Source organism: Diadema antillarum, unplaced genomic scaffold (assembly GCF_040938485.1).
Source record: "Diadema antillarum isolate AM-2024a unplaced genomic scaffold, OU_Dant_1.0 seq00000634_RagTag, whole genome shotgun sequence".
In the NCBI taxonomy this organism is placed as follows: Eukaryota; Metazoa; Echinodermata; class Echinoidea; order Diadematoida; family Diadematidae; genus Diadema; species Diadema antillarum.
The window spans coordinates 647591-661971 of NW_027271551.1; the positions used below are offsets into that span (position 1 = coordinate 647591).

The 14381-nt window shown below is 37.6% G+C and overlaps 2 protein-coding genes across 2 annotated transcripts; one reads left to right on the forward strand and one right to left on the reverse strand.

Moving 5' to 3' along the window:
* The first annotated feature begins 3545 nt into the window (after positions 1-3545).
* LOC139736252 (uncharacterized) lies at positions 3546-5537 on the forward strand. Its single transcript, XM_071646984.1, has 2 exons — positions 3546-3680; positions 4579-5537. Exons 1-2 carry the CDS (start codon positions 3626-3628, stop codon positions 5535-5537), a joined length of 1014 nt encoding a protein of 337 aa, XP_071503085.1. The 5' UTR covers positions 3546-3625.
* Positions 5538-9203: 3666 nt separating this feature from the next.
* LOC139736261 (large ribosomal subunit protein bL17m-like) lies at positions 9204-12834 on the reverse strand. Its single transcript, XM_071646991.1, has 3 exons — positions 12673-12834; positions 10827-10895; positions 9204-9728 (listed from the first exon to the last, which is right to left on the reverse strand). The coding sequence occupies exons 1-3, from the start codon at positions 12832-12834 to the stop codon at positions 9288-9290; spliced, it is 672 nt and encodes a 223-aa protein (XP_071503092.1). The 3' UTR covers positions 9204-9287.
* Between the last annotated feature and the right edge of the window lie 1547 nt (positions 12835-14381).

Genomic DNA, 14381 nt, shown 5'->3' on the forward strand with positions numbered 1-14381 from the left:
GAACCCTAATACTAATCCTATATTCTAATCTGTTCCTAACGTCCTACCACCATATACCTATATCCTATTCTCAGTTGATGTGTCTATATCACATTATTTTGTATACCGGCAAAAATGTTGTAATGCATGAAACATGGTTAACTCAACTAAGATTAAATCACATATGCCTTATAATTAGGCCTATTGAAATATGAAAATACCTCTTCATAACACATTTAGAGATTGTGAATAACTGAAAAATCGATAACGTATAGGTACAATTAACACACAAAATTTGAATGCAGGATAAATACTTTAGATTTCAATGTCTTTTATCTATTTCCACTAGTTTTCAAATTTAAGATGTTCTTAGTTGAGTACATAAATATGCATGAATATTCATGATAAAGAAACCAATGACGAAGACGTACCAGACCTAATAAAAACTTTTGTGGAAGTTTATAAATGACGAAGACATGGTAGACAGGCGTTTTGTAACGTCCATCGACGTTTTTAAAACGTTCTCAAACAAAAACCTGTGCTTCGTCCTATTGACGTTATATTATGTACGTTTTAAAACGTCCATTTCATACGAAGACGTGCGGAACCTGAAAAAAAAAAAGTTGAGGAAACGTTTTTTTTTTAATGAATTTGCTGGGATCGTAATTATTGTAGGTGAAATTAATGATATTTGATAGCATCGCACGTTTTACATGATTTAATATCTTTTTGAAATATAATTATCATGATATTTATTTAATATGAATAAATATAAATAAATAATCAATAAAATAATAAACAAATAAATAGATAAAGCAAGCATAAAGGATTAATGCACGTACGATACATTTTGGTTAAAGTTATTATATATCCAACTATACTCATTGTGATTTGTATGTGTTTGTGTAAAAAGTTGCTTCCTTGGATAACTTCTCTGAAAATCGGCTATTGCATTATCTATGTCTACCCCTATGACGATCACACTATTTTTGCAAACAACAATCTTAGACACAACTGTTTTTCACCTAGGTCATCACTCAACGTCCTTGTAATCATCATGGTTATTATCAGTGCAAGCACCATTAATCACAAACAAACAAACAAACACACACACACACACACACACACAAATGGCAAAATCTTTAATTGAATGAGACCATTAAGATACCAATAAGTTCGGTCACAGATTTTGGTGTTGCTCATTTGCGACCGATAGCCTACCTTGCACTGCATGGCCACTGACGTGACCATGGTGACTGGGGTTTGCCTCACAGTTAAAAGAGTGTGTTATATCAAGAAGTTGAAAACACCTTTCAGGGCAGTTTATTTGAGTTCTTCTAGAGAAAAAAGAAGAACTACACTGCACAGTAGCGTTTTGCTAGCGACATGTAAAATAGTACTAAAATATCAGTCCAAAAAAAAACAACAACAATCAGTTCACTCCATGTTATACATATTAGGCATCAAAAACAGTGACAACAAAATATAAACAAGAAAACACTTAGAACTGAAAACAAAGAAAGGCTATTGTAACAGTCTTTGAACTGCTAATGAGAAATAAGCTTTAGAAGTTAGTATACGTAATTTTCTTGAAGACAAACCAATTATTGTTTTGTAAGTTATTAATATTCATATTTCATTTGCATTGTTATTATTATTAGTTGGTATTTACCATTACTGTTGTCATCATGACTACGCATACTACTTCTACTACTATGCTACTACTAGTAGAAGTATAGTAGTAGTAGTAGTAGTAGTAGTAGTAGTAGTAGTAACGAGTAGTAGTAGTATAGCAGTAGTAGTAGTAGTAGTAGCGGTGGTAGTAGTAGTAGTAGGCCTAGTAGTAGTAGTAGTAGTAGTAGCAGTAGTAAAGTAATATACGTAATAGTACGTAGTATAGTAGTAGTAGTAGAGTACACATAAGAGAAAGAGAAGTATATACATTGTAGTAGCACAAGTGCAAGTTTCGCCGTCGTCTTTTCACTCCATTTTGAACGCGGGGAAAAATTACAATAACCACTCAGTTGACTGCATACCGGTAATATAGCCAAGAATAAATCAGTTGAGAAGTTGTTGCTGGACAATCTTTCAATGTTAAAGTGCCACATCTATTTCACAGCTTAAACACAATGACAACAACAGCAAACAAACAAAAAAACAATAATGTAAAGGTCAAAAAGGTGACAAGAATGATCAGACCTGTGTGGATGTATATCCGTATACGAATACGAGAATTATTGCAATGAAGTCATTGACTTTTGTGGTTTTTGAATTATACCTTGCACCTCCTGCCTCGTGAGGATATGATGTCACCGGCAGTGCTCAGGAAATACAGCGGTCCAAACTGTGTGCTGTATCAGTCAGCACTCGCGGGTAGACCATCTGCTGACTGGTACCAGGTACCAGATATTGTTGTTGTTTTTGTTTTTGTTCTTTTTATTTAGTGATATAACACGGTGATTAAAGAGTTGAAGAGTAGGATCCTATACAATGGAAAGGAAGAGAGAAAGAAAAAGGAACAGATATATAGATGTATCGGAGAGAAGAGAGAGAGAGAGAGAGATGATGATGATGATGATGATGATGATATAGGCAATCAGACATACTTTTGGCGGAAATAAAATAAAATGAAATGAAATTAATTAAGGTTTTTACTTTCCCTATCGCAGTCATTTTGTTCCCTGTTCAAATTCATTATTGATGAAGTGAATACCTGTCAAATATCAGTCAGCCCCCTTTAAAGATAAACAAACTAAACAAGAAATTGTAAGCAAACAAACAAACAAAACATAGAGATTCATCAGTCATTTATTGATATCATGATCTTATTCCACAGTTACCCCCTCCCACACACACACACACACACACATACACACAACTACACTCAAAGATGAAGGTAAAATTTTACATCTCGATCCTTCTTGACGTATGATATTATATATAATGTCATAATGACATGGTTGAAAGCAAAGGAAGTGACAAAAACAAACATCTAAAACAAATTTAAAACATGACTGGTACTAACGAAAGAGAAAAAGAAAAACAAGCAGGCACAACAAAGATCTGAGAAATCGAAATGAAACATTCGTATACAAGTTGTAACAAGTATTGAAGAGAGCATCTCGTCATTCTCATTCCTTTATTATCTAACAAGTGTAAAATTGAAATTTGGCAACTTTTTTGTTCTTTTTCCTTCTTGATTTTAATTAGTCTAATGTTCTCCCTTTGTGTGCTCGACCTAACTTATTTTGATAAAGTCATGAAGTTGAATGCACTCCTTTATACTTTATTAGGCTTTAATTGCCCCCTTTCAATCCGTTGGTCATTATGGATGCCCATTTGCGCCTTTTGTGTTGCTTCACTTTTGTTACGTCCTGTTCTTCACCCCGATTCCCTGAACAATGTGTCAGTCGCTGCCTCACACGGCCGGAAAGGCTGTGGAATAAAACCGGAAAAACAACTCATGAGCTGTAACAGCGGGTGATTTGGTACTGTCAGGCACCGATTGGGACGATTTTCAGCTCAAAATGTATAAAAGTCGACCACATTGTCTGTACTCCTCAGATTTCTCGGGTTCGTGCTTCCACGAGAGAAAAACTTCCAAAGCAACGAACAGAAAACTTGTCAAGAGACGGATTCCATCACAATGGCCTGGAAATCAACTTTGTTCATCCTCTTTCTCGCTGCACTTACTGTCGCAGGTAAGAATAACCTCTTTCTTTCACATCGAGTCCTATTTTTTTTTTCATATGTGTACTCTTTTACCTATTCCAAGATTACAATAAAAAAGTTTAGATAAAAATTTCAATATGCACAGAGAATGAGAGAAGAAAAAAAATTACGCGAAACTGAAATTCAAATAATCAGAGATGGCGTATGTTTGATTTTCTGCTCGATAAATCAAACCAGCGCTTAAACACTGTCTAGCCAAAACAAAAAAAAAAAAAAAAAAAAACCCAGATATGAATAACATATATATAATATATGATATATATTATATATAAATACTTTTATATATATGAGATTAAAATCTCATATATAATAATATCTATATATACTATCATATATATAATATATATATATATATATACACTTAAACTTTATTTCTGTGTTAATTATAACTTCGTATAACAATTACACTGTGTTTATGATTCCTAGTCTCTCTCTCAGGCTGGAAAGTTATTATTTTTACTTTCTGAACGAGAACGATACTCACGTATAATCACGGGAAAAACGGTTAGAGTTGGTTTTCAGTTCTACATTACTTGTTGCTTGAAGATTACATTATTATCTCAACGTCTAGTTTCCTTACCAGGGACTTTGGATAGCGTTTAAATGCTATGGGGTTTTGTGTTCCAATACGCACTCAAGGCGCACAAAGGGTTGACATGAGGCTACCACAAAGGTGTGTCTTGATTTGCAAAGTTCGGCAGGTCTAATTGCTTCTATTCGTCTAATAACGTAACGTTTTGTCCACTTCTTTTGTTGCAATATCTGAACTGATACCCTTCATAGTACTGTACATTGACAATGATACCACCAAGATTGGAAACACGCGGACTTTATAATATACGTCTGTCTTTGGTGCTTATTTTACAGTTTGCGCACAGAACGGTCGTCGGGGTCCAGACGATATACGAAGGCGGGGTCGACCCTCTGATCGTCCTGGTAGTTGGGGAGGACCAGGTGGCCGCCAGACTGAGGCGAATCTAGAGCAACGCGGAGGCGGACGACGAGATGGTGGTCGTAGGAATGAGGGACGTTCTCGACCAGGGGAGCAATTTTCAGACGGCCAAGAAAGACAAGGCGTAGAGGGAGGTGAAGGAGCTGAGTTCGGAGGACCAGGGGGCTTCAGACGAAGAGGCGGTAAACCGTTCTTTGGACAGGGAGGAAGACAAGAGGAAGGTCGACAAGGAGGACCGGATGGGGATATGTCACCGATGTCTTTTGGTGGTGGTAGGAGGTCTGATAGAGCCAATGAAACTGATGGAGACGAAAGCTTCCCTGGTCGTCATCACGGAAGGCATCACTCACGCCACCATCACCATCATCAACATCACCATGGAAGGCGTAATGAGAGTGAGGAATCTGAAGAAGGAGATAACAACGGTACCAGTATCTTCCCTTTCAGGTTCGGTCGCCATGGAAACCGCCGACATCACCATGTAAAGTGCAATGAGAGTGAGGAGTATGATGGCGAAGAAGACAACAATGACACTCGCATCTCTGACTTCGAGGATGCACCATTTGGTAGACCATCTCGTCGTCGTCATCATCCCTGCAAACGTAATCGTACTGAGGAGGAAAATGAAATCTCAGATCGAGGGGATCGCCGTGATCAATCTGGACGGGATGGTGGGCGACGCGGCGAAGGTGGAAATGGTCATCCCTTCCAACGTCCGGGCAATGGTGGTCGTCCATTTGGCCGTCGAGGTGACAGAAAACCCGACAGCGATGACGAGGACATGTCGACCACTATCTCAACAAGGACTGAAGAAGTTGAAATAGAAGCAGTTGTTACCGACATCCCCGAAGTGAATGACGGATTTTTGGCATGAGCAGACTTTCTTCGTGTTTTCATGCCCAAGGACTTGGTGAACATTAGAATTTTGTTATCGACCCTGCTTAGCTCGTTTTACGTGGAATGGCACAGACTCGATTGCTCCAAGTTGTATGTCATATACATGTATTTGGAGCAGTAATCCCCTTTAAAATCTTTCCCCAAGCTGCCACAGACTTCTGCAGTCACGTTTTCTTATTTCTCGACTGCACTCAGGACTTTTGATAATCTCCCGTTCAGCGTTATTACCCAATTTCTAGAAAATGATAAAAACCTATTTGATATAATTTTGTTCATATAAGTCGCCACATTTGAAAATGCAATTTGAAATGATCATGATTTGTCGTATTAACTGCCACTTTTGACAAGTGGGAACGGAATATGCATGTAAAAATAATAATAAACTGCATAATTTATGATGCACTATATTGCCATACTTTCAACCGTAATGCCGCGTTGTTTGTTTGTTTTTATGTGCCCTTGATAGAGCAGGAGACAAAAAGAACATTTTACATTTTGTTGATAAGTGTTATGTGTGTTTGTGTGTACATGTGTTTCATGTTCGTAGTGAGGAATTGCGATGTGATTGAAATACATGTGCAGACTAAGAAAAGAAAACACAAAATAGTTTGAAACACAAAAACACGCATACACACACACGCGAGCACGCACACACAGTATATTGGAGGATAATTCACATTTCACGATATTGGGCCAACAGTGAAATATAATTTCATGTTTGATCACGTGTATGCAAAGCATTTCCTTCCTTACCCTTAGTTTTCCAATTACATGTTTCCTGTCATTTTTTTTTTCTTGAGTATGAAAATGTGCCACAAATTACAGAATACAGAATAAGCACTAAAACACACAGATTTGATTTCAAGCTCATCTTTTTTTTCCTTTCCAATTCTTCATTTACATCTCATGATATCCATCAGCTGTCCATGTCATACAATGTAATACATGTACAAATATATTTTGAGAGACATTAAGTCCCAAGTGTGTAAAACCATGGTGCATAGTGTAGATGACACTCCTGTGTTTGAGCATCTCAGTCACAGTGTATAAATATACACATACATTCTCTCGATGCCATCTTCAGGCATAAAATGAATTTTCTGTACATACATTTGATTTGAAAAAATCTCATTCAAAGAATAAATAAATAAAAATTGATGCATTGTTCTGAATTGCTTTTTAAGCATAAATGTACTTCATTTTCCTCTGAAACACTATCTTTACACCAAAATCAAATTTGAGACAACAAAACCGCGTGTAAACCAACCCTTGAAACATTTCCCACTTCCTTCATGATTCAATAATTTTACACACATTTTTGGATAACTCCCTTCTAACATTCATGACAAACCTCAAAATTTTGTAGACATTGTGTCATGACTGCCAACTGGGTACACATGTTCCATTTTTTGCTACTTTGTGGGTGGAATTTCCTTTCCGTATATCTGAATCCATGTGCCTTTTACTGGCTCCAGTGTGAGCTTCAACACGGACAAATTGAACTGGAGCAATTCTACTCCACGCTGCAGTATATAGTTCTACAGTTGTAGGCACAGTACTTGATATTGTGAATATCGTTCTTATGATGGAATCGGGATAGCTCCACATTACGTGAAGATTGTTCAGGAAGGTTTCAGAGCATCCTTATCAATTTCAGAAAGGATATTGTCTCATAAAGGGTTATCATCAAGGTATCAACATCCCAAAGATTAACATAATTACGGTGGTCTTAAGGGGTTTTTAGCACACAAAATTAATGCAAGACATCTTGAAGATATGCAACATTCTGTGCACTATGCTCAAAATCTGCGACTTGTTAAAGGCACATGGTCCCGTGGTTTAGTTGAATGCGTAAGCGGGCACACAGCGCAAGTTTCCTATAGAGACCTACGCTTATCGACTCCTCTTTAGCGCTTATGCTGTGACCCACTTCCCCAAGTCCTAAGAAGACGATCCACTGTAGTCAGTGGTCTGATCACAGTTCGGCTCATGATTCGGCTGAGGGGGATGACAGCTTTAGCAAACTTCTTTTGTGATGTCATAATACAAAGCACATATGCACGCTCCCTGGCATTACTACAGACCATGTGATGCATAGAGAAGACAACGAAGGCAACGTTACCTAGCAACACCTACGCGCTTTACTCTTGATGACACCTCAACTTTGACAATCTTCGTACCAATACTAATGGTGATCGGCAGTCTCATCAACAGCGCCCTCTACACTACCGGGACTATGTGCCTTTAAATTGCTGAAATTGTAAGTACAGTGTGTAGGCAAATGTGTCCATAAATGTACCAAATATCTGGCTAAAGATAACACCTTTTGATTGCAGACCATTCACTATGGTCAAATGTTCAAAACTATGGCTGTGATAGCCCCTGAGGACATCTGGACCCTTTAGTCCAGGATGTGACATTATTTTCAGCAATATTTCATTCTCAGGCTGCCTGGCAGTAGATGGCGCTATTCTAATCATCTGCTTGCCAGTAGAAGCACACCAGGGCCCTGTTGCACAAAAGTTGTGATCAATCATTAGACATAAAATCAACAAACGTAAGGCCCTGAATATTCAATTCCAATCGGCTGATAACAGACTTCTGTTTGATTTTCTGACTTGTACATGAGAGCATCGTTTTATGCAACAGGGCCCAGCCAGCAGACAATCAGAGTTAACCATCCATTGACGGGCAGGCAGATGATGAAACATATTGCATTATACATCCTATTTTGTACTACTCCATAATGAGCTTGACCCTAACTACAGGGGCCTATCCACAATGTCAAGATCTTTTCCATACAGCAAAGTTACAATTTTATGTGTTATCATTCTCTTTATTTTTCTTGACTTTTAATCGCAAATATCTCCATTTGGCAATATGGACTTATTGGTATCTGCAAACAAACTCTTCATTTTCTTTTGTGTTACATACTTCACAGATAGATGCTATGATTTGCAAGATGATATCACAACAGCCTTTGTGATTCTCTGGCATTATGTTTCTATCTGAATGATTCTACTATACCCAATCTCCAAGAGAAAAAAAAATGAAATTACATTACAGTAAAAAGATTTTCTTCAAAATCGAATGCATGTCAATTTCCAAGGAGGAATAATGCTGATTTGGTACTTCAATGGATGAAACCAATGCATTTTCCATGGCATAATAGTGGCAACTATACACCACATAGCAATTAATGCTGGAGAAAGAAAAAAACAGCAATAAAAAGAGGTTTTCTTTGAAATGTTGCTAAACATCTTCACCCCCCCCCCCAAAAAAAAAAAAAAAAAACTCCATTACTGCTCAGACAACCTGGTACAAGTGTATCTACAATTGTACTGTATCTCCCTTCTCAGTCAGAGAGGCAACATAATTCTAGTGCATGGGGAAATGAAACAGCAAGAGTAAAAGAAGTGTAAAAATATTGGCCTTCTGCCATAAATGTAGAGCAGATTCCACCATTCCTATCCTTGGCGATAAATGGCATCAAGGTAGTTTAACGGGGTCCTGTACCACATGCAATGCACTTGTCAGTGTTCCATGTACAAGTTGCATGGGCAGTGCCTTTGCACAAAGACATGAGCAGGACATCATACTCAGTTCAAGTGTTCAAAATCATTTCCACACAGTGTTTCTCTACTTTTGCGACAACAAAATAATTGCTTCCATGGACAAAAGTTCTCCCTCTCTCTAAAAAAAGAGCAGAAAATATTCCAAATCATTATCAGACCGGGGTACCCTCTCCTCTTGATGAGGTTTCAGTTCTGGCTTTGGTCTGATCCACATTTGTTACGTCTTCGAGAGAAATCTTGTCCACGGCGTGAAGGAGACCGTCCAGGTTGTCGTGATACTGCTTGCCAGACATCCCCAGCTGGCTTGGCAGAGGGCTGCTGTAGGCGTGAGATGCTTCCACCTCCTCCAGAACCCTGGAGGACTTGAGGTCCTCTACAGCCCCTCGCACCAAGACATTGAGAAGCCACTCAGAGTTACGCTTGCGCTCCGTTGTGAGGGGTGGGTAGGGGTTCCCGATGTACTCCAGGAAGGCCGTCTTCTGATTGTGATCTCCTTGGAAACCCGGAACTCGCAACAGCCTGGTGAAGTTCTGTGCTGTCCCTTCAAAGCGGGGACCTAGCACTTTAAAAAGCTTGTGAACTTGCTTCTTATCCTGTGATAAGAACAAAAAGAGACAACATTGACTACTTAATTTGCAGATGACACATGTAACAGGAACTCTTTGACAATTTGAAGTGTTGGTTGAAGGTATTTTATGACTATCAATAGACTTGACTTTGAACATCACGATTTTAATGCACTGCAAGTTAGACCACATGTTTGTCATTTTAGAAATATCATAACATGTCAGCAAACTTTGTTAATTTTTCAGTCATTATCATGTTATCTGTATGCAGTCTCCAATAAAGTAATAACCATCATTAGTGATGTTTTCCCTTCACTCAATCATGAGCAAAAGGGCTTTTAATCCATCTAGAACAAGCTGGTTTAATGTAGCACATATTTTTCAATACCTGTTTGTGCATTCTCATGACTAGTCTTCGACAGGTTAATAACGTCACTTTAAATTTCAAGAAGTATGCATACATTGTACATATTGAGCTGTTAAATCATTCACAGTCAACACATTGAAGACAGAACATGCAAAAAAGTCCTTTGAAGAAATGCACAAAGAAAGTAATGCATTTACAAGTACTTGTTTCAAAGCCTTTTCCTTTGTGACATTTCAATTAAATTTCAGTGATACAGATGAGAACAGTCTGCAGTACCAAGCCTATAAACAGAGTGCTGGTTTACACAAAAACAATAAATTCCCTAAGTACTTCTTTTTCTTATTTTCCTTCTTCATTCCACTATCACATGCCTTGCAATGTTATGAAAATAATACAAAACATACAGTGTTGACAACTTTTGTCCATTCCGTACACTCAAGGAACATACTCTGAAAAACACACACATATGTACACACACACACACACACACACACACACATACAAACTGTTCATATAAGAAAGCTACTTCCACATCTCTATGTCCCAGTAAATTCAAAATCCACATACACTTGTAATTTTTTGTAAGTAAAATACAGGATTACAAAGTAAACCCAATGCGACACACATCAAAGCTAAGCAGTCGTAGTGTGTAGAAAATTACGTAACTTATCATATGGGAATCTGGCGAAGAATACGTTTATGTACATATCATGTTACTTTTGTCACAGATATTTGTATCACAAGTGTGCCGTCTTTACCTTGAGCCAGAAGTCAGCTATTTTCATGGCTTCAGGATCCCGGTCTCCCCTTTTTGCCACAGTGATAAGCTGTTGAAGAGAGAAAGGAATGCCGCACTCGTTACTTGTGGAGTACAATGTAGCTGGCGATATGTTATGTGGGAGGGAAGTGTTATCCAAATAATTGTCTTTACAGTGACATACACCATACTAGTTAATTAGTTTGGGGGGGGGGGGCAAGAGTTCCTTTTGTATCCCCCACTAATCTTTTGTCATATCTCTCTACACTATTAGCACTCCACCCTTATTGCCTAATGCACGGCTGCACGCTGTCCTTATGTCAGAGAGAAGCTAGGAGTGAGATTACATATACACGTCAGCAAGGGGGGGGGGGGAGGGTATGCATCTTCCTTCCAAGATAAAGAGCTTTCAAATTTCAACTTGAAGCAATACACTTGGCAATCGGGTGCATGCCATACAGTATTATACAATATATAACATTTGTCTTATTCTGAAAAAAATATATACATATGAAGAGTTTGTTTGCAAAAACCGATAAGTCCATATTTGCCAGAGATATTTGCGATTGAAGGTCAAGAAAAATAAAGAGAATAATAAGAAATTTTTCGCTTCTTTTGACCATAACTTCAACAATACATGTACCATTATATGTAGTGACCAATATATAATTTAAAAGGTATTATTTTGTACTTTATATCAGAGACCGTACTTCAAAATCTTCAAAAATGGACTTATCGGTTTTTGCCAATAAACTCTTCATAGTATCTATAATATATATACATTATACATATATATATATATATATGTGTGTGTGTGTGTGTATCATGTAAAGAGGTCTGTACAGTTGTATATAGATCATAAATATTTGCCAAATAGTAACTCATCTGGCAATTGGTAATCCACTTTGTTTGTTCGTGTTTTTGCTTTTTTTATGTGTGTGTTTGCATCTTTGTGAGGTGTAAAAAAAAAAATGAAAAAAAAGTTTTTAGGTGTTAGAAACCAAACCAAGGCTCACCTTCTAGTGCATGAGACAATGATATTAACATGATAAAGTAGGATCTCTAGCTACATATCTACAGTGAGTGCACTCCCATCATATGAACGAAAATGGTTATAACAAAATTCCAGTTACTAATACAACGTGGTATATATTCAGGCCACAACATTTTCCGTTATATGTTTTCCATTTGTTTATCAGTGTTTATTTGTTTGTTATGAACTAAATAGTCATTTCGATACTTTGAATGATTAATCAATGAAAGAAAAATACCAGTCCCACGGACTTGGTTATAATGGGAGTCCACTGTATGACAAATTCCAGTACCATACTTACTATGGTCCACAGAGATAAGATACAGTATTAAGCTACGTTCTACATCTCATCACCATGTTCATCGGATAGCATAGAGTTACCACATAACAGTTAGAATGAATGCAGCAGTATTAAATAAATCTAAATACAGATATAAGCGCGGTAAGCGGCTGTCTGTGACATTGTCATTGGGTCAAAACGATATAGGTCTACTTAACACGATTTATCTTGGTCATTTTATTCAGGAAATGAACTGGCATCTAAAGCGTCTTATCCTTGACAGAAGACGTGCTATGACTGTTCATGTTCCACTAGATTCTGTATAGAAAATAGCTGTAGTTGGTCTATGGACTAAGTAGCCCGACCAGACGCTGTTACTACGCTATGCGAAAACAGCGACGTACCATGTACAGCGACTGGGCTGTGACCTAGTTATGGACTAAGGTACATTGCAGTTTACAGAATAACTAACACGATTTAGAGTACGTGGGCCCATGCGACAGTCGACGTCAATGGAAGTGTATCGGTACTTACCCTTTCAGCATATTTCTGTGTCTCGTACGCTTTCATGTAACCCAGTTCGATACGTTCATACTTCACAAGTGCAGTAATATATGCTTGAAGTAAATTCACACGGTTTTCCGGGCTACCACCGAAGCGCAAGTAGGGCTTTATCTTAAATTTTATCCGTCTCATCTTGAAGAGACTACGTGCGATGTAGATTCGTGTACTAGTATCATGAGAATAATCAATAGATGCATACGAAACGCATTTGCGAAACACACACAGTTGCACAGCTGCATGCACATCATGAATGCAGCATACAGTAAGGGCTCACACCCATAAATATTTCCCCATAGGGACGTGTGTTAAAAATCAAATTTCAAAAAATTCTGTAAAATGGCTGGGAGAAATGAGGTGTTTCAGCTTCACTAACCTGGATAAGTTAGATGTACCCTTTCATCCATCAAAATCTCAGGGTGGATAATTCAGTTCAAATTCTGTTCAGGGGTCCGAAAAGCCAGACTACGAGTTCTTGTCACTCAAAAAGTCACCCATTTTCCGTACACGTACCCAATGAAATATAGTCCCCTCAAATTCCACCAGAAAAGCTTTCATCTTCTAACTAAAATGCAATTTGTAGAGGAATTCATACTCAATATCTACAGCTATTCAGTTTTTTGCCAAACTACATCATTGATTTTTAATTAATTTTTTTCTTCATTTATTTTGGTATCTTTGGTACGAATTTGTGAAGGGGTTTCGGACATTCCATTGTATTTACGGGTGTGAGCCCTAAACCTGACCACGTGAAAAGCTATTCTAACTTCCAGACGTTGAATCAGAGACGTTGTGGGACCACCTCGCTAATCAACCAAAACTGTAAAAAACCCAATCAATTTCAATCCAATTTCAATTCAATTTATTGAAAGATAAAAGAAACATAATGATATAAGGGATTTCATAAATTATTGCAACAATATAGTAATAATTCATGATATTTTTATGATAATTTTGTATTATAAACTTTCACAAGTTACTTTATGAAGCAAAATATTGAGTATTATCATTTACAACAATTAATAGTAGTCCTTATAAGTTGGATGGACAACGATTTTCATGCAAAGAGACTTGAGAAAAAGAACGCACGTGTAATACATGTAGCATCATGTGGTAATGACACCGATCCAGAGACAAATTTTGCTGTTATTCAAATTCATGAATTTCTTCCGTCGAGATGTTTTCATCGCAACTGATTGACAAATTGCCCTACATCGAGTACATCGACGTAACATAAGCACTGAATTGATCACTGCTTTTGGTATATTACTATAACAGTGTTTTAGTAGTATACTACTGAAACACTGATCAAGTCAGTGCTTATTCACGTCGATGTAAGGCAATTTGTCAATCAGTTGCAAATTTTGCTGTTGCTGTCCATGTCGTCGGCACTGTCAGAGTATTGAATCATCAAGTCGGGTTTTGTTGAGAAAATTTAATCCGCCACTGGGAGACTGTTGACAGTGTGAAAAACGTACATTATCATATTGTGTCAAAACTTTCCAAAGAACAAAAAGCTTACAATACAGAAAATCTAAAAGCGCATACCCCGGAAGTGGCACTAGGAAAAAAAAAATATAGAATGACACTTTTGACTGTATGCGGTAAGGCCTTTGTGGAATGAGAAAGGTGAGCTGAAGACATTTTTTTTTTTCGCCAGAAGTTACGCTGAAGCCTTTGTT

Bases quoted from the DNA above. Each gene is read 5' to 3' on its own strand.
- LOC139736252 (XM_071646984.1), top strand. From the start codon at position 3,626: ATGGCCTGGAAATCAACTTTGTTCATCCTCTTTCTCGCTGCACTTACT. The intron at 3,681-4,578 runs GTAAGAATAACC...CTTATTTTACAG, and splicing joins CGCTGCACTTACTGTCGCAG to TTTGCGCACAGAACGGTCGT.
- LOC139736261 (XM_071646991.1), bottom strand. From the start codon at position 12,834: ATGAGACGGATAAAATTTAAGATAAAGCCCTACTTGCGCTTCGGTGGT. The intron at 10,896-12,672 runs GTAAGTACCGAT...TCTCTTCAACAG, and splicing joins CACAGAAATATGCTGAAAGG to CTTATCACTGTGGCAAAAAG. The intron at 9,729-10,826 runs GTAAAGACGGCA...TTCTTATCACAG, and splicing joins TAGCTGACTTCTGGCTCAAG to GATAAGAAGCAAGTTCACAA.